We start from the raw sequence: 21231 nt of genomic DNA on the forward strand, positions 1-21231 counted from the left end.
TGGCAAGGCAAAGAGACCCTATGCAAGTAGGTAGAGTTTGATCGCAGATAAAAAAGTGTAGCTTAAAACTTAACATAAACTGAGCTCATAGAACAATTAGATTTATAATCGCACGATGAGCTATTTTTTCTTATTTGGCGCGCCTTCAAAGAGAGCAATTAATCGTTAATTGCATCCTTTAGAGAGCAATTAATCGTTAATCACACTCTTCAATGCAGCGCCAATTTTACAAAATTGATTTTAATGTTTTTTCTTATATTCTTTTTTCATCGAACGTTTTAATTGCATTCGAAATTAGTTTTGTGAGAAAGAAAATCTATAAACAACAATATATGGTTTGGTAATCGTCAGTAAATAATCATTAGTAAATCATAGTTTTTGTTTAAAAAGAAAACATTGCAGTGTAATTTTTCTTTTCGTTTTTATATTGAAGAAAAAAAATGTCTTTGTTTTTTATTATATAGTAAAAAAGTCTCTGACACAGGATTTGGGAGAGAAAAGAATAAGGGGACAAAAGTGTCCCCCCGCCGAAGAGTGCAAAAAGTGGTAATAGTGCAATTAACGATTAATCGCACTCCTCTAAACCAATCAGATTCGAGTAATTTTGCACGGCTGACGATTACATAATATACTAATTAAAAATCATTTTGGACGCTGAAAAAGCTGAAGCAATTATTTCAAACAAAAATATCGCATTCGATTAATAATTGTACAAAATATGGACCAACAATATTTCTCCAAAAATGAAGACTCGACGTTCAAAACAACATTTAACTATGAATTAGTTTTGTTCCAGCCCAGTTTTTCGAGCACCATTCTGATAGCTTTATCGTCACCAAGCCTTTTCTTTAAAGAGTCCTGTAAGAAAGAAGAAACATCCTTGAATAGTAGTAGTAGATTGGAATCGTTTATAAGTCTACGTGTAATAAATTAATAACATCGTTATATGATAATACAACAATTATTGCTTTTGCATTCTCAAAGCATTGAAAAAGGTTGAGAACACTCAAGGAGACATTGGGATAAAACATCAACTTTATTTCCAGAAAAGATTGCAGCTTCCCCCAACGTTGACGATATATGAAAAGAGTGTTGTGAGCGAGGGGACGGGGACAAAAGAAGTTGCTATATTAAACCCTATGAAACCGTGGTGCTTCAAGCAGGTCCATGTGACATGTGTGATTGATAACAGTTAAAATCTTTGTTAAGTGCAAAAATTCTCACCTTCCACAGAATGACAAGTCCATCGTTATCAAAAGAAACAAATCCTTCATTGCCACATTCTGTGATTCCCTGAAAAATTGAATTTTATTCAATATTAATGATGTGAAGAAATTTAAAAAGAATATCTATCAGAAGGTTGGGCGGCAAAGTAACTGCATGCATTTCGTCCGTTATTGGGACTCAACAATACTGCACCACCCTGGCGGAGCAGATATCACTGCCATCAAGGTAGAAAGTCTAATCGCAAAACAACTTTTTACTTTACTAACGTTTAGTTTTTGAGATTGCCTTTTCTTCATGTAGATCTAGAATCCTTCAACACTACAAGAAAAGGGACAATCTCAAAACTTGTAAGGAAAAGTAAAGGTAAGGCAAGCAAAAAAAGACTCAAACACTTATTTTGAGATTGAACTTTTTTTTTCCTCTACCATTGAGAATGTGTATATAAATGTGGATAAGTTCACCCAAAAACACCGTTTACTTTCGTCGGATCTTTTGTCCATCAAGGAACACCGACATAATGATATTGCCCAATTTTAACAGTTCCAATCCATAGAATTAGACCTGGATCTCTTTAGCTGTACTGGTTCATTCAATTTGATTATAGTCCAAAGTCCTCCAGGTTATTCAAGAAAATGTAGAAAGTCGTGAAAAAATCTTTGGAAGATCACCAAACAGCATACCTTCACAGAATTTGAATGAGCGTAACATTGACCAACTAAATGCAATGGTAGTGGAAATCTCTTGACTTCACTTAAGCTGAAACATAAAAAACATTTTATTTTTATCTGAACTAATACACAGTATCATGGGACGTACAAAAAAAGAAACAAGAAACTTTTTCGTCGCATCAGTTTATTGGCCAGTTTTAACCAAAATAATTTACTACTGTGCTTAACTATCTTCAGAAATCACCCGATTACAGGCACTCTAGGTATTGAAGTAAAAATTGGTGATTCATCAAGCTTTAGTTAGACTTATAGTTTATTCAACTGAAACATGCAAGACATAGATTGTGCGAGGGTAAAAAGGAAAATATAATTTAAACTAACTTCCTCTCGAACAATCTTGAAAGAAGACTTTTCAGCATAGGTTGTTCTTTCTGTGCCACATCTAAATGTCAAAATAAAAAAATATTGAACATGAAATATTCCTCTTACAGTAAAAACAGTCATTAAGTCTTGAGATCACTACAGTACCCAAAGGCTCTCCTGTTTACAGCCATCTAGCCGAAAATACGGGATGGCGCAACTTTATCCTATGGATTGTTCCACTTAGCCTCGATTCTTCTCTTTCATCAATGAACATTACACATTGATGCATCAGGTAAAAATTTTTTGATATCTTAAGTAATTAAGAGAAGAATCAAGGTAAGTGGAGCAATCCAGAGGCAGATAGCTATTGAAAGAGGAGCCTTCGGGTCGCCTCCTTCTACGGTCACAGACTTATAGCGTTGGTTTTTATTCAAAGTCCATCGACATCCAGCAGATGAATGAACACACACTACCTACTAAATGAAGAGATGATAGAGATTGATTGGCATACCTTTATCCAGGGGAACACCTGACCACAAACGGACAGTTCCATCCAAAGATGCAGTGGCCAAGTACTTTCTATGGAGAAGAAAGATGTCATAAAACAAAACGTGCTTTTTCCTTTGGATCAAAAGCTTTGTAAACACTAAGGAATCCCTTCGTAAATTTTTTTAAGAAAGAAATTATTTCCAGGTGTTTCCTTATTAAGTAACACCAAACTAATCACTTTAAGGGAAGAAACTTTCGCGGAGAGAAACTTTTACAATTTTCACGAATCCAGGTCTAATTCGCGAAAGTTAATTCCGCGAAAACTTTTGAAAAGTTGATTCACCATAAATATTCTTGTGTCTTGAATTCTTCTTTAAAATGAATTTAACAAAAATCTGTATGATAATATTGGACAAGACCGAGAAAAACTGATGAATCGCGATATCTTCGTCTTGCAAAATATTTCGAAAGCTTGATTCACAACAGTCTTTTCCCTAAAGTATGAATGACAATGTATAGCTTGACTCAAACTCTCCTCCGATTAAAATTTAAAGCAGATTTCCACTTTTAGGCGGGCGATACAGGCTAAAAAAATGCATTACCCTTTATTTAGCAAGGCCAAGGCGGTGACTTGAGAATGATGGGCGTTTGTGACACGTGCTATGCATTTCTTGCTGTCTAAGAAAGATAAATTATTGAAAATCCAAACGATCCGTGGTGTAAAAAAGAGATAGCTCCTCTTTCGAAAGCTGTCTACCCGAAGGCTTGATGGCACATAGCCATAGTGTGCTAGTGGGTTGGTTGCCCCCCCCCCTTCAGTATTTTGAAAAATTCTGGTTAGAGGGCCTTTTAAATCCCCCTAGATTTTGAAAACCTTCTTTGCCCCTCCCCCCTTTTCGAAAAATCTTTTGAGGCCTCACAGTCTCCATTTTCATGAGTTTTTTTACTAAAACGTTTTTTGACATTTTTGGATAAAAAATTGTTATTGCTCTGAAAAGGCATGTTTTTACACCGTTTTCCTAAAAAATGCATAAAATATGCTATAATTTACTGCTTTGAAGCCTGAAAATATATTTCTCATTCGGGGGGGAGAACACTATGTGGCCTATATGGTACTCTCTGCTTAATGCTAAACAATTAAAGAGAGAGAACAAGGGTAAGTGGAAAAATCCTGGGAAAAAGTGTGGCGTCTCCTCTACTTTTGGGAGATAGCTATCGAAAGAGGAGCCTCCAGATCGCTTCTGGCTACTGTCGCAAATCAAATAGTTTGAAGGCTGACAGAGATACATATTTTGAAGTAAGAGATTTCATACATACAAAAAATGAAAACGAAAACTTTTTCAACTGTTGATAAAATATGTGTAAACTTACCATCAAATCGTGCATCGAAAATAGCAAAGCCACACCCAATTGCTGCTAGTACATAATGCTAAATGATCAAAGAGAAATAATCAGTTTTAGTGTAAAAAAAAATTGTAAAAAAGGATACTTTCGATATGTGATGCCTCAGTTTTCCGGGCTAACTAATGCCAAAAGAAGATTTGACCTTGATAAGAGAAAACAAGCTACATGCTGAATGGACCTACCTGAGGATTGATGTAATAAAACAATTGAAAAATGAGAACACTAGTATGAAAATGCAGAATAATACGAGAACAACTCGAGAAATTCATGGAATCCGGCGATTCTCTGCTGTTCTGGCGATTTTTAGAAAGTTCCTGTACCAAAATCAGTTTCATTGAAAATTGAACCATGCTTAATCGTGGACATTCTTATAAATGATGTTTTTGTTTGAAAATACATGAAACAAAAAAATCCAATGAAAATCTGCAAAAACGGAAATTTCCAGCTTTTTTGGCCGGAAAAACATTTTCTCAAAAATCGAACTCGGTCATGTTTTGAGCATTGCGAATACGCATCATTCTGCAAAAAATCAGAGAAAAATAAGGATGAAAATTCGAGAAAATATAAAAAAAACCGGTTTTTCCGGCATATTTCCGGCATTTTCGGCCGGAAAAAATGTTTTTCGAAAATCGGACTCCGTCACATTTCAGGTAATGTCATTTTGCATCATTGTGCAAAAAATCACAAAAAGCTAATGAGCAAATCCTGAGAAGAGCTGGCATCAGACGAACGAACGGACGAACGGACGGACATGTGTTAATTTAAAGGACCTCCACCGGGGTACCCGGAGGTAGGTCCAAAAAAGGTTATAGGAATGTGTCCTTTATGTGAATCATAGGATTGAAAATTTCTCAAATAGATGAAAATCTTCAAACACTCTTGAAGCAATGATAATACCAATAATGAATGGGCTATTCCAGAAAAATTTTTTATCGCCTTTGTTGAGGTCTTTTTTGGAAAAGGTGGCCCCTGTTTTTTTTTCAATCTTCCAGAACATCCTGGATTTTCGACCTAGTTTTGGCGACCACCCTGAATTTTTACACTCGAAAAACCATTGAAACCAGACATCCCTGGATTTTTTTATTTTCCACATCACCCTGGACGGTAGACCTTTTCAACAAAGAGGGTTGATACTACTCCTGCAATAGCCAAAGTCATGGTATGCACCATTGCAATGTCTTCTAACATTACATCACGAACACAACAGCTGATTGGTTGCAAGTGACATATCGACTGATTTTACGTCACTTATAACCAATCAGCCGTTGGGTCTATGGTGTGATGTCAAAGACATTGCAGTGATGCAAATCATGAATACAAAGCGACAGTATTCTAACCGATTCAGCGACCATTAAATGTTGAACAGAATAAGGGTATGTATGATCGGTAATATTCATAAAATTATCGTAATGGTTGAACTTGCGTGTTGCCACTAGCCTGTGCGTTGTCCAAATAATTATACCGCCGTCCATTGAGGCTGACGTAAAAATGGCATCTACAAGAGAAATCAAGTTAGGAAATTATGACTAAAAATTAAGCAGTACTGTTTCAATTAAAAAACCCTTAGTTCGTGAGAATGTTAAGAAGATTCTCCTTGTAAATTCATTAGCAGTCCCCTCAAAAGCAGAACATGATGCCTTAAGGCAAGAAATTTTCGCGGAATTTAATTTCGCGAATCAGAGTTTCAAAATAGCATACTTCGCGGAATTTAATTTCGCGAATGAGCCAGTTTCTAAAGTTTCACGGAATTTAATTTCGCGCTTGAGAAATTTCAAAATAATTTTTTTTACAGAAAAAATGTTTTTCATATTTTTCATCGATTTCAAGACATATTTTAGTCACATTAACAAACTTTAACAACAAAATAATAAAATCAAATATTCGAATGTTTCTATGATAAGTCATGATTAAACTTGATCGCCGCCTTCTTCCTCCAAAAAGTCGGATTTCGCGGAATTTAATCTCGCGATTTAGTCATTTTGGTGTGTTTCGCGGAATTTAATTTCGCGAATTACGCCCAAATTTGCGAAATTAAATTCCGCGAAAATTTCTTCTCCCGAAAATTTCTTCCCTTAAGGTACTAAGGGTTAATAGGGTGTAGTAGTCCACACTTTCTATGAATTCAGAAGCTACTGGATCCAACTGAAGTTTAACAAAGATTGTTGTTCTCTTGTAGCAGGATATTAGTTGTCGAGATCTGTAACAAGCTAATCGTAATTTCTTCAAATTTCAAGAATTTATTCAAATTATGAGCGTGTTTTGTTTTCCTTCTTCTTCCGAAGGGCGAATGAGCTAACTGACAAAATTTTTACATTTTGCAGGAATAAATTTTCGTCAATCAGCCTAAAATTAGTGAAAATATCATATCATAGGTCCATCTCCTTAAAGCAATAAGAACCCAGCTGGCACACAACGTTATTTCAACGTTTATTTAACGTTCACAACGTCTATATAACGTTAGATGAACGTTGAAACAACGTTGTGTGCCAGCAGGAAATGTAGAACTATGTTTTATACAAAAACAAATTCAATATAAACCTGAGACTAGTGTCAGAGCAGTGACGGATTCACGGTGTGGTAAAAGTTTCTTGCATTCTGTGATTTGTTGTGATACGTCATCATCGTCGTTCAATGTGGGTACGTTGTACACAACTGAATGGCGGTAAAAGATAAATTAAGATATAATATATACCTATAACGGACACGATAGACACGATGAAAAACTTACACTTACCTACTTACAACAAAACTTATGTACCTACTGTATGAAATTCGAGATTTTGTAGATCACTTGTCACCAGTACCCTTTCATTTGATTCATTCGAAGCTTTCACATTTTGAGAAAGTGGGCACATAATACCATCAAAAAAAAAAGAATCGAAATAAAAAAGGTTCTTATCAAAATGGTTTTTTGGGTTCAGAAAATGTTACATAGCCATTTTGGAAGCAAGCGTTCGAATTTGTAGAAGCAACTCCCTCCACAAATCGAATGTTTGCTTCCAAAATGGCGGAAGGTACGTAACTTAGTCAACTTGAAAAACCACTGTTGAAGCATGTCCTTGATTGTAGTCATAACAAGAACAGTTTATCACCAAGAGAGAACTTATTTTGAAAAATATTTGTTATACCTAATGTCGGTTGATCTGTTGCAACGACAATGCGATCCGTCTTTACGAAAATTGCACTATGGATGTCTGAGAAAAAGAAGTTCGTACAAATACAAATCAATACAGCGAATACAAATACAAACCAAAGGTATAGAATTTAGTTTGTTCAAATACCAGGTATCCTTGTGTACATGGAATTTCAGGCAAATTATTCATCGAAGAATTCTCCTCTCATTGAATGCACTCTTCTATTCAGAAAACACTTTCTTTCTTTCTTTCCTGACAGACAAAGATTTCGGATTCTTTAATGCACCGTTTAGTAGTCTCGCTATCTCCACGGTGTTCAACCGTAAAAACGGTAGGTAAAAATGCGCACTTTAGTACTGTGGAAGGTTAAAGGAATGTAAACATTGTCAATTTTTTTCTTTCCTTTAAAGAGAATGATTTAGATGTTTGAACATGATATCAATGATAATTTTATGGATCTCTCCTGAAAATTTCATAAAAATTCATCAAGAGGAAAAGAATTATGATTAAAAGACCTACCATTTCTCTGCTAGGTTTCCTTACGAGAACCGGAATTTTACCTACCGTTTTTTTTACGGGAAAGAGCGCTAAAATCAATACAATGGAAAATTGTTTGGACGCGTGCGCAGTCGACACTACTAAACGGTGTATTGACAAGAACTCTTACAATCTAATGAATTCCTTTGAAATATGGCCAGCAAATTGAAAGAAGCATCCCACAGACAAATGTCTTGTCCAGCTGTGATCACAACGCATGGCTCACTTCGACCAATAGAAAAACACTGAAAAGAAATGCAGTAGAGTCTCCATAACTCGAACTCGCACGGGGAACACAAATTTGTTTGAAATTTGGAAGGAAATTTTGAGTTTGGGAGTAAGGCTTAGCGCACTGTTAACTAAAGGGACGAGAAAGATTGTTCGAGTTAAGGTGATAATCGAGTTATAGAGGTTCGAATTAAAAAAGGTTCTACTGTTCTATTCTGAGTACAGTTTGGACTTAAGTTCAACAAGAATAATTAGTAATACGAACAGCTTCGATTTGGTGTCACTTTTACAGACTATATGAAAAAGTCAACTTAAATACCATATTGACCCATCAAAGTTTGGTTATGCAAAAAAAATTTATGTACTCTTTCATTTTAAAACGGTAAATTTGCCCTTTTTAAAGATATCAAAGTAAATGTCAATTTGAATTACCTTGACTGTACCTTTGTGTTCTGTGATGGTTCGTTTGCACCGTCCTGTCAACACATCCCAAATCTATGAAAAACAAGAATGGAAGTGTATTTCATGTGATTGGTTTGAAAGTAGATTTTGAGATTTGTTTGAGAGAGGCTCAGCGCCGTTACCTAACGAAAAATGATACCTGCATACCTTCTAGGTCCATTGTGTTCTCCAGGTTTTCATGTACCCCCATCTGGGGCCTAAAACCCTAAAACCTTCTCTCCCATTGGAAGATTATTTTTGTGACCAACTGATTCGCTATATTTTGTATAATAACTTAAGAAAAATGACAATTTCCTGCAATGAACACACAAATGCTAGAAATATAGACACATAATCATCTATTTGAAATATTTTACCTAATCTTTACACTTTCTACCCCCACTTCCCATAAAATTTCCTGAAATCCCCCATTTGCATTAGTCCCCCCATCAAGGTGAAAATACTCACTTCCCCCTCCAGGGCAAAAGTTGATTCCCCCCATCTTCCCATAGGATCACCTCCCTCTTCACACCGTTAACACCAGGGTATTTTGTGAACCCACCTTAATGGCTTCATCTGAGGAAGCAGTTACGATAACATCAGAGAAATCTTCGATGGAATCCAAGTATTTTCGGATAATAATTGCAGCTGTGATGGCTCTCTTGTGACCAACAAGCTCACAGACCATCTTTCCAGTCTAGAAAAAATTAAGACTATCATGTTGAAATAGTCTTGATGCATTTTCTAATCCTGTAGACGTACAGTGGGAAGTTAAAGGACATCATTTAAGGTATCTCCTACCATTTGCTTACACAGCATTTTATTTAACAAAAGAAAGAATAAATTTCATCACTCCGCATCGCATTAATTCTGCTGTGTCAACGCTTTGCAAGAGGTGTGCCTCCATATATCTTCAAAAAGATTATCTTTAAATCTATCTTCTACGCAGAAGGAGCATTTTTAAAGTAAGGATCAAGTTCGAGAATGCAAAAAAAAAAAAAGAGAGAATTTTTAGTAAATTGTGGGAAAGAGAAGTAAAATCATGGTGCTAAATTTCATGCATCAGATACCTCAATTTCATTAAGAGCATGATGAAAACAATTCGAGGCTCAAAAATACCCAAATCGTAAAGACAATCAGGTCTCAAAAAATGTTTATTGGTGCTTATAAAATAGATTGTATCCTAAATAAATAATACAATCTACTTTTGGTGCAACAGACAAGTTTTGTTCATCACAATTCGAGGAGAGGTGACAACTAAATAGAAAGTTCACTTTAAAAAATATTCACACCTTGCAATCCCAGACTATTCCTTTCTTGTCTTGCCCAGTGGTTAAGATTCTAAAAAAATCAACGTGGGAAATTAATTGCATATGCGAAGTGTAATAGCATCATAATCAAAAATTAATATTCTAAATGAATTCATGATATGCACCACATTAACGACTTCACGAAATTATGCAACTTTTCTGTTTTTTTTTTGTTCCACCCAATACGTCACTTTTTCTATTGTTTAAGTGACGTATTGGTTGGAAAATTTTAAAAGTTCACAGAAGACTCTCCAGCGGTGCATATCATGAATACTGGATGGATGCAAAAAAGATCCTTAATCTTTTGATGACTTCAGCTTAAGAAAATAAAGGTAAATACAGTAAAGTGGGTTTTGCTATAAAGCCTAAAATAAATCACAATTGTACACTTAAAATAAGAGCATGATAAAAACAAGTTAAGGCTAATAAATTCCAAAGGATATGAAGAATCCAACCTTTCAAAAAGCTTATTGTAATTTAACTTTAATTTTAGTTGGCCTTAATTTTATGTACTAGTAATCTCATGGTTATGAGGGAAATTCAGGATAAATTTCCCGAGGTCAATTTTGAAATTTTTTGAAATTTCCCGAGTGCAACAAGGGAAATTTAAAACATTTCGAAATTTGACCGAGGGTAATTTATCCAGAATTTCACGAAAACAAGCATGGGATTCCTGGTTAATCTCATAGTTCGGATTGAAATTCTAACAATCCTCAAAAACGTCAATTTAACACTGGAAATCAATCTGAAACTTTAAAAAGAGGTCTCAAAAAAGTCATAGAAACGTGAATCGAGTTTTAATTGGATAGTATTCCATTTACTTCTAAGTTAGTAAAAGAAATTCGAAAAAGGTGATGAATTTCCAAACGATGGAAATTTTACTTTTGCGGGAAATTACAAAAGCTAGGAGGGAAATTACAAAAGCTAGGAGGGAAATTACAAGTTCGCAGGAAGTTACAAATTAACGTAAGCAAAAACGTCAATCGAATTTCAATCAACCATGAGATTAATTTGTAAATTTTTTGTTAAAGTAATACCGATATGAAAAGTGGGTTAAAGAAAGCTTAATTATAAACTTTTATAAATTTGGCCCAAATTTTAGTCGGCCCAAATTTTAGTTGGCCCAAAGATTGCCTGTCTGAATACAAGTATATTGATTGATTGATTAGGATTGGTTCTCCCTACTGACCTTTAGATATGCCTGGACCAAGCTATATCCGCTATCTTTGATCAACGTTTTTTTTTAATTAGTACCCGTAAAGCAGCCATTTCAATGTTAAAAATTAACGGCGCTACATCATCAAAAATTTTCGAGGGAAAGTAGATGTAGCACTCTTGATGCATCTACACTGCTATTGAGTAGTGCCGCCATTAGGGTAGCACATTTCAAAAAACTCCCATCAAAGATTTTGCTTGGCCGGGATTGAGAAACTTGGTCCAGGGTATATATAAAGGTCAGTGGTTATACTCGAAATGAAAGGTCAGTGGTTATACAAGGTTATACCATAACTTGGTCTAATGTCGACATCCCTCATCTAAATTCGACACCCTTTTCTAGAGCTGAAAATAATAGAAAGGTCGAAACTAATTTTCTTTGCTTAGTGGTAAGAGTGGAAAAATTCTTTTTCAATCACCGATTCCAACTTTCATATTATTCCTATCTCTAAAGAAGGGTGTCGAAATTAGAAGACGGATGTCGAGATTAGACCAACTTACGGTACTCGAATAACAACTTTAATTACCTCTGGTCATCAATATTAATGATCAAGTCGACAATATCATTGTGTCCAGAAAGAATTTGAACTTCATCAAAGTTGTGGCCGCTTTCATTATCATCTATCTCTTGAACAACTCCCTATAAATGAAAAATGAAACAATGTTATAAGCAATTTCAGGTCAAACCGTGCTACATCATCACTGAATATTCAAGAAAAAGTAGATCTAGCACTCTCAATGCATCTACACTGCTTTTGTGTACTATTATCACTTACATTGCCAATTAAAAAAAATTCTGATGAAAGATTTTTGGTTGGTTGGTCGGTATGGAGAAACTGTATTCAGCTTCTATAAATTTGAGCAAATTTTCAAAGTTTTGATTAAAAACTCTGTCTTGGAATGAGGACCCGTATTACAGACCGGTATAGTGAAGATGAAAAATGAAAAATGGTCGGTATGGAGAAACTGTCTTCCGCTTCTATAGATTTAAGCAGTGTCTTGGAATAAGGTAGAAGAGATAAATTGAAGTAATTTTGACCTCTATTTCTGTTCTTGTCTCATAAGGGTTACCAAACAAGAGTCTTCTAAGCATGGTGATGGTTTCCAAAACATTCCCAAAAAATGCTATTGCTTGTTATATCAATTTTCAGCTACATTTCTTTTATTTTTTCTCTAAAAACAAAAATATATATTTTGTATAAAGTGAGCATAGATTATACTAGGTAAAAAGTACTTTCAAATCATTGGCACCTAATGAACAAGCTCTGTCTGCTGTGAGCTTATTGTTTGAAGCTGATAAAGAAAGATACTTTGCTTGGCTCTTACAGAGCCTGATGTTAGCTTTTACTCCATTATAGTTGTTTAGAGCTAAAGGTTGAGAGGTTCAACATCAAAAGGCAATCTTTAATTAATGGACAAGTCAGAATTGTTCGAAGACAGAATTGAAGACATAAATGAATCAGAAAGGGTCTACCATTCATAACAAAATATTTAAAATTATACAGAAAAGAAATAAAAGAACGTATAAAATGTCTTTATGTATATACATCATCTACATGTAGGTTTTGAATATAACAATTATAAGTATATTTAAATAACATTGTTAATCATAATTACAATGTGTTTTTATATATCCAAATAAACTGCCAGTTGATTAATTATTCCAAGACCAAAATTTAATCATTATGGCTTCCTGCATTTCAAGAATCAAATTTCAAAAGAACTATTGTTGAGGCTGGATTTTAAAAAAATATTGGTTTGCTGTCATCTAATCTCAAGACCTACCAACCCAAAAATTTTGTTGCATTTTTTAGAAGAATTTCTTTCTTTTTAAATCAGAAGCTATTTTGTCTTTCTCATTCTATCTTAAGCTTGAAAATCGTGAACTACCTCTTCCTGTTTCCATTTTAAAATTATCCAAATGTAAACAGAACTTTCATAAAACGTCAAAATAAACTGTCCCACCTTCAAATTCTAGGGTCAGAAAACTCAGTCCAGCCTGAATAGGTCTATTTCTAAAAAATGCAACTTTTCGCATTGAAAAAAGATTATTTTCCATCCACAAAATTCCGCATCCTTCAAGTCAAAGTTAAAAAGATTTTAAATCAGTTTCCGTTGAAAGCACGTGGTTTCCACAGATGAGCAAAATGATATCAACATCCATTTGAACAAGAGTTGAATTACGTTATCATTTTTCTAATCATAATACGATATAGGAGATGGTGACAAAAGTATTCAACAGCTTCCCATTGATGATACTAATTTAATTTCTTCTCTAGTGCGAATGTATTTATTTAAATTATCGTCTTCCTCTGGGTCAAAATCAAGTTCTGAAGAACTTTCCTTACTTTCAATATATTTCCTTGTTAAATTAGACAATTTTTCTGTTTTCAATTCTTCAAATGATGCACCATTCTCGAAAAGCTCATACATCAATTCCATGTGCTGTAGGGCAATAAGGTCCTCACCAAAATAAATAATATTTCTCTTAGCATTTAAATGAATGACGCAGTCTGAAAAATCTTGACTAGATGATACAAGGCTTTTGGTATGTTCATGAAATTTCTTATAGGGAAAAGGGCACGATTGATCTTTCATTTCAGATTTTATAAGCTTTCCTTTTCCTTCTTGTTCTTTCATAAGAAAATCAATCAAACAGCCCAACAAAAAATTTCTTTTCAAAATCAGTCGTTTATCTGCACGCTCAAAATCTTCAGGATCAATGTCATCAATCTCCAAATCTAGATAATCAAGAATTTGAACCAGTACTTGACCAACAAATTTATGTCCTTTGATACTTCCAGGACAAGCTGGCATTGATTTGTATATGTGATATAAATGATTTTGAACTTCAGATATCCATTTGTTTAATGTACGCAGAGTGAATGCAGATTTTTTACAAAGTTCTTCAAAATTAATTGTTTCGTATCTAAAAGATCTGCGCTTTTTTCGTGAAAAATGTTCTCGTTTCCTCGAAAGTAGTGAAATTTGACAATGAGCTGCAATAACTACAGATGCTACGCTTACATGCTCAATTTCACTCAAAACGGAAAAATGAACCCCTGTGTGCCATGATTTATTTCGAATCAGTTTAGCCAAACGATTTGCTAGATCCTCAAGATCACCAAGAGAGATTTCTTCCCTAACATCTGGTTTTAGAATAATTTGAGATAATTGTTTTATGTGTTGTGTTACATTAATCTCAACCAACTCTTTTCTACAGTGATTTGGAAATTTAAAAAATGTTTTCACGTTGTTAAAGATTTTTGTGACATTGATATGAGGGCTAAGAGGAGGAACTTTCTGAAGGTACGTCTGCAATGAGATTGGCGATCCACCATGGCTTTCGTATGTGTAAAACAGCAAAGCCAACATGTAGGCATGCTTTATAATGTGACGAGAATGTCGACATAAATTGAAAAGATCTGGTAATAGCTGATCCCCTTTATTGATAACAGATACTGGAGAATTTAAATGGTATGTTAGCGATAAGAACCTAGATTTGAATTCTCGAAAGGCTTTGCTATCAATTTTCTTGTTCAGCTTCACATAACGGTCTTGTTGATGAGTTTCAGAATAATCTGATAAGGCGGCAGTAGCAATTTCAGATGCTGTACCTAAAATAAAAAAGAAGACTGAGTTGATTTCTTGAAACTACCGCCGTTTAAAATATATATACAAGATAACAAATAACATAGAAAGTTTTGTTTTAAAAAGAGGTCATTAAAGGAAATGATCCTGAATACACAATTACAAAATCACCATAATTATACACCAGTTAAAAGCTAAAGCCAGATGACCAGAAAATAACCAAAAAATACCAATGAATATAATATAAGAGAGAAGTAATATACTTACTTTGTATAACACCACAATCCAAACAAATATGAAATTCTTCAAAAATGACTTCCCCACCACATTCCTTACAAACCATCTTCTAAGATGAAACAACAGGTTTTCAATTTTAGATTGCCAAGAAGCACTCTTTCTCATTCAAACTACTTATATTTACCCACGATTCAATTTTCTTTATTTCAGGGGTACAGTACTAAATTACATTTTGGGACAGAAATACAATTATCTATACCTAGTAGTCCTACAAGGGGAAATTGAAATCCTCCATACAGTAAGCGTCACAAACAGAATTTGATAGCTATTTCATTGTATCATAGAGAAACCAGAAAGAATCTTCCCTAATTCTCATGGCAAGTTTTAATACCTCCCCCTAAGGGGATAAAAACAACAAAACTTTTTTTCCAAATTAAAAAATCTGTCACAAATGAAATAAGCATAATTTTAAATTTCCAAAACAGGCTAAAATTCTATCTCAGAAAACTGGTTTTGAACTGGTTTGAACAAGTTTTTTGAATTTCTAACATGATCAGACAAAGGTTTTAAGGATTAAAAACCAAGGAATTTGACAAATTTTAAGAATTTTGTATTTCAGCCAAGGTAATGAAGGTGCTTGTCATGTACAGAATGTCACGGACGGAGGAAAAGTCAAATTTTAAGTTTAATATGTTTATCTCTTTCTGCTACGAAGAATACTAAACAAAATGAATTTCTTTTACGTCTTCAACTAGTTTCTCCCAACTGAGAAAGGATAACACCCCTTGGCAACCAACAAGGAATAAAAATAGACACTGTGTCAAATGCAAATTCTTTTTTAGTTTTGGCCAATTTCAGTGCTAGCATGACTTTTTTAGTATTTTTGTTCTGCTTCAAAATGGCCGACACTGATTGGAGAATTATAGAACGTTCGCCGCCAAACTGCCCACCGCCCAATTTATGAAACAAATTAGGAGCGTGTGATTTGCCCCGCAGGTGACGTGAATTTTTTTTTTTTTTTTTTTTGAGGAAGGCAAGTTTTAGGCAGTTTAGACTTAAACTGGTATATCAAGATTATCGGATTTTGAGTTCGGGCTGATTTTACTTTCATTTTCAGTAATTTCATTTTCAATTTCAAGCCAACATCTTAGCAAGGAGGTGCTTGCCCATAGTCAGTTAGTGGAAATACCTTGATTTTAAGCATGTTCAAAGTTCACAATAACGACTTTCTTTTTATAACGGAAACCAAACGAGTGAGAACAAGTCATAAAACCAAAAGTCAGCGCTATGTGGTTGTGACATAGTTTACAAAATTGTTAAGATAAAATGACATTTTTTGGTCATTTTTTTTAAGCCTCTTTGTAGGAGAATGTGTCTTTCTGAATCTTATAACACTTCATGGCAGATTAAAAAGACAATCGGAAAACGAAAGTTTCTTTGTTTCCCATTTCGTAAAATTGCGATTCCCTATGGTTGCAAAATGGTGGCTATGGGTAATTCCTGTTCTTTTGCTATTTTCTTTTGTTCTATGTGACGTAAATATGCTTCACAAATCGAAGTACTTCCACTGACTGATAGTTACAGGGGTTTGCACAAAAAACAAAACAGAGGAAATTTTCCAAATCCCCCATTTCAATTAATGCAATGAAAAATGAAACTTTTCTATGTTTCACTTTTTTGCACCAATTCTTCAAAATGAAAATATTTAAGATTTTAAGTTCTTCTTTTATTCAATGATTTTTTATGGCACTTTGTTGACAATCTAACTCTTGCATCAAATTCCCGCTTTCTTCAGTAAATTGAAGATGAGAAAAAACGTAAGCCTTAGGATCACGGATTGAAACAAATAAAGAAGGGTGGGATTTTACAGCCGCCTATCGTGCAAGGCACTAAGAGACCATCATCCGCTAATCTTACAAACTCTCACTAAATCTATTTTCTATTCAGCTCAGGTTGTGCAATCAAGGCAAAATCTATTTATTCACTATTTTCTTTTTAGCTTATACTTAAAATACTGAATTATAATATTTAATTTTAAGTAATCATATTTATAAATTATCTAAAAGATTTAATGTATATTTCAATGTTTTTTCAAATCACAAGTCTTTTAGGTCTACATTATCACCTTAGCCTCTCACTTTACTATACACTATCACTATATCCTTGTGATGGTCTTTTAGCTCTGCATTAACTACCGTCAACTGCTCTAACTTGGGACTATCTGACAAAACATGGGACGGCAATTCAGCCACCATTTCACCAAACTTCCAAAGTCATTTGATTTGAGTTAATAAACGACGTATTAAAAAATACACAATTTCTCTTTCACACCGAGTAGGCTGTGTTGAAATATGAAAAAAATCCGTAGTGGAACACACGCAAATATCTGGAACGAAGAAGACCATATTAGTGGCAAAACGATGGAGCGTTTGACATCAATCGTGCAGCAAGTTACACACTTGTTATTTGTTAATCCCATCAGGTGATAGGCGGTTAGGCAGGCGTTCTCTAATTCTCCAATTGGCGTCCGGTCATTTTGAATGAAAACAAAAAAGTTAAAAAGGGCTTGCAATCAGTGAAAGTTATCGTGACATGTTATGACAAAAGTATGATTGATAAACTTGGTGGAGTTATCAAAACAAATTTGTTGTCAAAGAGATTTAAAAGTAGGTGAAAATATAGGCCAGATATCAACAGTTCCATGTTTCAACCAATCGTCCCACATTAGAGCAGTTGATGGTACTTCTTTTTGCAGCCCTTTTTAGCTTTAGTTGTTTTCATTTCATTAGTTGTTTTCATTTCATTAGTTATTATCAACTACTTTTACATAGGTGTCAACTCTCCCACATTGGGTGGGACATTCCCTCATGCCAACGTTTTCTCTCGCAGGAAAGAAATTCAGCCAAATCTCTCGCATTTTCAGGATTTTCTCCCGCATCTCCAAAAATTTTCTGATTTCCTGAAAAAGAAATCAGATTTTCAAAAAGCGGAACGGCAAAATTTTCGCCAATTTCCTGAAAAAAAAATTCTGATAAAACAGATTTTGCGGGGAAATTCCCTCAATTTCCTGATTTTCCGTGGGAAATTTTTCCGACTTGGAGCTGTCTTGCATTTTTGAGAGGCGAAGTTGACAGCTATGTTTTTATTTTCAATATCATGATAATGTAAACATTCCAACAACTTCCATTGAAATGATCTGTCACAGCTGAGTCTACCATTTTTAACACGGTCCAAGGATTGAGCCGAGAACGCTTGCAGATTGCCCGCGAGCTTCCGCGCGGGGGAAAAATTTAATCTGTCAATTATTTTCTCAAGCGAAGAGTACGCGAAGCGATTCTAGCTTTTTGATCGTTATCCCTTTATTTTCATTCCTAGAACTTTTGCAAAAAAAAGGAAAAATAGAAAAGTTGTATTTTTTACTTCTGTATTCACATACTGAATTTGAAAGATGTGGCGTTTTTTTGCAAACTGCAAAAAACTGATCTTTTGCGGGACTTTAGCTTAGTGCTTGCGTGCAACATAGGGTACAAAGTCCAAATATGTGTTTCCCATAATTTTTGTATGAAGAGTTAGGTCTATACTGCCAGGCAGTTAGTCTCTAGGAAATTAAGCTTTCAGAAAAAACAACATCAGTCATCTACAGTACAGGATGTATTTGCAACAACAAGTATGAGAGTTTACCTGAATCAAGTTCAAGTTCCCAAGACAATTAATTAAAACTTGTAAACTTAAAATGATATGTGTATCAACCAACCAAATTTTGTCATTCAATTCCCGAGACAGTGCTTTGATTTTTAAGGCCTTGTTTACACGCTAAAGTAAAAGTAATTCTGCACATGTAAATTGGCCAGTGTTTGAGGTCAAGCAAAATTTCCGGGAAATAGCCTATTAATCTGGCGGTGCGCAGATCTAGGTGGGTTCCGTCTCCCCCGTAGATCTTTTTTAATGGAAGATGATCTTCAAATTAGTTTTCAAGGTTGGCTTGGCTCAAATTTTTTCATCCATGGCTCAAATTTTAGGCAATTTCTCATTATTTTGGAAAAAGTTAATTTCATTAAAAAGCGTTGGGTTATTTTTTCATGAATCATTTTGGAAGTTTTGCGGTGCATTTTTTTGCTTGCGAGTCAAAGGGGAGCCGTCCATATTCATTTGACAACGCAAAACGTCAAATTGACGTTATGAGGGGGTGGGGGGTTTTCAAAAGTTAGGTTTGACGTTATAAGAAATCAAAGGTATACCTTTTTGTGAAAATTGCGGATATTTGTAACCACCAACCACACTATACTTTATAAGCTTTCGAAAACATATTCGTGTATGAAGTACATGAAAATTTGCTGCTCGCATAATCCCATTGGTTCGCGCTATGATATCATTACATCATATTTTCATTGTTTGCGCGATCGAGCGAACCACATTGCACAAGTGGGCAAAGAAGGTGGTACGCCTAAAGCACGGCACGGACCTAGCGCCAAGTGGAGCTTTTAATTTCTTTTTAAATAAAGGTCATTAGTTAAAAGAACACATACACGTACGGGAACACATACACGTACGGACTTTGCGACGATACGGGAAAACTTTGATGAAAAATGGCTACAACTTTTGGTATACATCAGTACAGCCCTCGAATTTCAGGTCGGCATTCGGCAGTGCCGAGCTAAAAGCCGACCAAAGAGTGCGTATGGTCGGCAGTTCATTGCCGACCATATTCATTGATTCTCTCGGCAGCCGACCATAAGTTATCTTTTAGGTCAGCAAAGCCGACCTTATTTTATTATTCTTTTATCCTGTAACTGTAAAATGAAAGTCTCTAATAAGAACCATATCGCACTCAAATAAAAAAACAAACATTGCTGTAGCCTTTAAACAACTTTGCCGACCTAAAATATAGCTCAGATCGGCATTGCCGACCTAAAAACAAGCTTAGGTCGGCAAAATTTTGCGTGCCGACTTACTTTTACTAGAATTTCAAGGGCTGTCAGTATCGCTTGACGTTATCTGTGGGGGTGGGGGGGGTTCCAGAGGATGACGTCAATTTGACGTTTTGCATTGTCAAATTAATATGGATCGGGTCCCCTAAACAATACAGTGCTTTCGCAGCATTAATCTTTGATACGCATTTCGGCGGGACGCTAATGTGACTAACTGCCAGGAAGCAATCAGTAGAAGAGACCACTTTCGTTTTTGTTGCAGATTTCAATATAAACTTCTCTCAGAGATTACTTGTCAATGTGTTGTGTCGACTTGTCAATATTGTATTGTTGTAACACCATTGTAAAGGGAAAGATAAAAGAGGTAAGACTAGCCTAGTTTAAAAATCCTAATATAAGACTTAAAAGTTTAAGCTTAGACTGTTCGGGGAAGTTGAAGTTCTATTGAATTATAACATATACATTACGTACATTTTCGTGATTTTAAACATAAAGGATAAAATAAAATAAAAAGTTAAAAACATTAGCGCAAGATGTTCTAAGACGCTGGTAAAATGTGGAAAGCACAAAAGTAGGCGTAGACTTAAATATCAAAGTGAAAGAGTTCTACAGTTCTAGTTTTAGTTCTAGTTCTAGTTATGTATTTGCATAAGACAATTAAGCCTAATCTCGCAAATTTTACTTAAAAATTGTGAGCTGGGACGAGACGATGACATGCCAAGCTAGGTAGAAAATTGTAGGAATTATAGGAGAAATATTTGTAATTTGGAAATTAAAAACTATTAAAATAAATATTTTCATATCAATGGTAATAAAGTTCCCTTGAGAACGGACCGAGTCCAAAACATGTCGGGAAAAATCAAAATATAATAGCCGCATTCTTTTTCACCGTCCAACACAATGGTAATAAAGTTGTGTAGTATTAATCAAAGTGTTAAATGAGAGGAATCTAAAAATTCAATGCAAAAGAGGCGTTATTGCTATTGGAATAGACAGGTAAACTGGTGGTAGAAAACACTGACGACTGACTGAACTATTCACTATTAAAATTTACCATTCATACCTCTGGACAATCTCTCAACCACAGGTAGTAAGTGCCTAGCAAAAAAAGTTTCCTCCAAACTAACCACAAAATCAAAATGGAAAATCTCCAGCTACCAGCAGCCACCGAAGTCTTCCAGAAACGTTTGGGGCTTGGATCTACTCCCAAACACCAAAGGAGTCTGAGTCCTATACAAATCCATTTCGGAGAAAAATCTTTTGTAGCACTTTCGTTTTTATTTGTACCCTGCGCATGCGCAAATTTGAGAATTCCATCAACTTTTGTCACATGTTTGGGATTTGTTATTGTTTGGTCACATTTACCGTAGATCAAACTCAGTGTTTATAGTTTTAAACTTCTTAGTAAGTGAAACCATTTCCCAAACAAAAAATATAAAAATATTTTTAAAAAGATGGA

At 34.8% G+C, this 21231-nt stretch overlaps 2 protein-coding genes across 2 annotated transcripts; both read right to left on the bottom strand.

The window, feature by feature from the left end:
• Positions 1-461: 461 nt before the first annotated feature.
• On the bottom strand, positions 462-12193 carry LOC136811241 (WD repeat-containing protein 41-like). The gene is made up of 16 exons (XM_067067852.1): positions 12056-12193; positions 11544-11656; positions 9784-9832; positions 9054-9188; positions 8483-8545; positions 7953-8067; positions 7280-7345; positions 6690-6803; positions 5489-5646; positions 4119-4176; positions 3350-3425; positions 2770-2837; positions 2277-2337; positions 1908-1983; positions 1225-1293; positions 462-858 (listed from the first exon to the last, which is right to left on the bottom strand). The coding sequence occupies exons 1-16, from the start codon at positions 12107-12109 to the stop codon at positions 775-777; spliced, it is 1359 nt and encodes a 452-aa protein (XP_066923953.1). The 5' UTR covers positions 12110-12193; the 3' UTR covers positions 462-774.
• A 648-nt stretch (positions 12194-12841) lies between these two features.
• On the bottom strand, positions 12842-21009 carry LOC136811243 (uncharacterized). The gene is made up of 3 exons (XM_067067855.1): positions 20836-21009; positions 14875-14953; positions 12842-14633 (listed from the first exon to the last, which is right to left on the bottom strand). The coding sequence occupies exons 2-3, from the start codon at positions 14948-14950 to the stop codon at positions 13252-13254; spliced, it is 1458 nt and encodes a 485-aa protein (XP_066923956.1). The 5' UTR covers positions 14951-14953; positions 20836-21009; the 3' UTR covers positions 12842-13251.
• Between the last annotated feature and the right edge of the window lie 222 nt (positions 21010-21231).

The sequence above is a fragment of the Clytia hemisphaerica genome, unplaced genomic scaffold (assembly GCF_902728285.1).
Source record: "Clytia hemisphaerica strain Z4C2 unplaced genomic scaffold, Clytia hemisphaerica genome assembly, whole genome shotgun sequence".
NCBI lineage: Eukaryota > Metazoa > Cnidaria > Hydrozoa > Leptothecata > Clytiidae > Clytia > Clytia hemisphaerica.

Bases quoted from the DNA above. Each gene is read 5' to 3' on its own strand.
- LOC136811241 (XM_067067852.1), bottom strand. From the start codon at position 12,109: ATGCTTAGAAGACTCTTGTTTGGTAACCCTTATGAGACAAGAACAGAA. The intron at 1,294-1,907 runs GTATGCTGTTTG...TCAATTTTTCAG, and splicing joins CTCATTCAAATTCTGTGAAG to GGAATCACAGAATGTGGCAA. The intron at 859-1,224 runs GTGAGAATTTTT...TCTTTCTTACAG, and splicing joins GACTTGTCATTCTGTGGAAG to GACTCTTTAAAGAAAAGGCT.
- LOC136811243 (XM_067067855.1), bottom strand. From the start codon at position 14,950: ATGGTTTGTAAGGAATGTGGTGGGGAAGTCATTTTTGAAGAATTTCAT. The intron at 14,634-14,874 runs GTAAGTATATTA...TTTTTATTTTAG, and splicing joins GGATTGTGGTGTTATACAAA to GTACAGCATCTGAAATTGCT.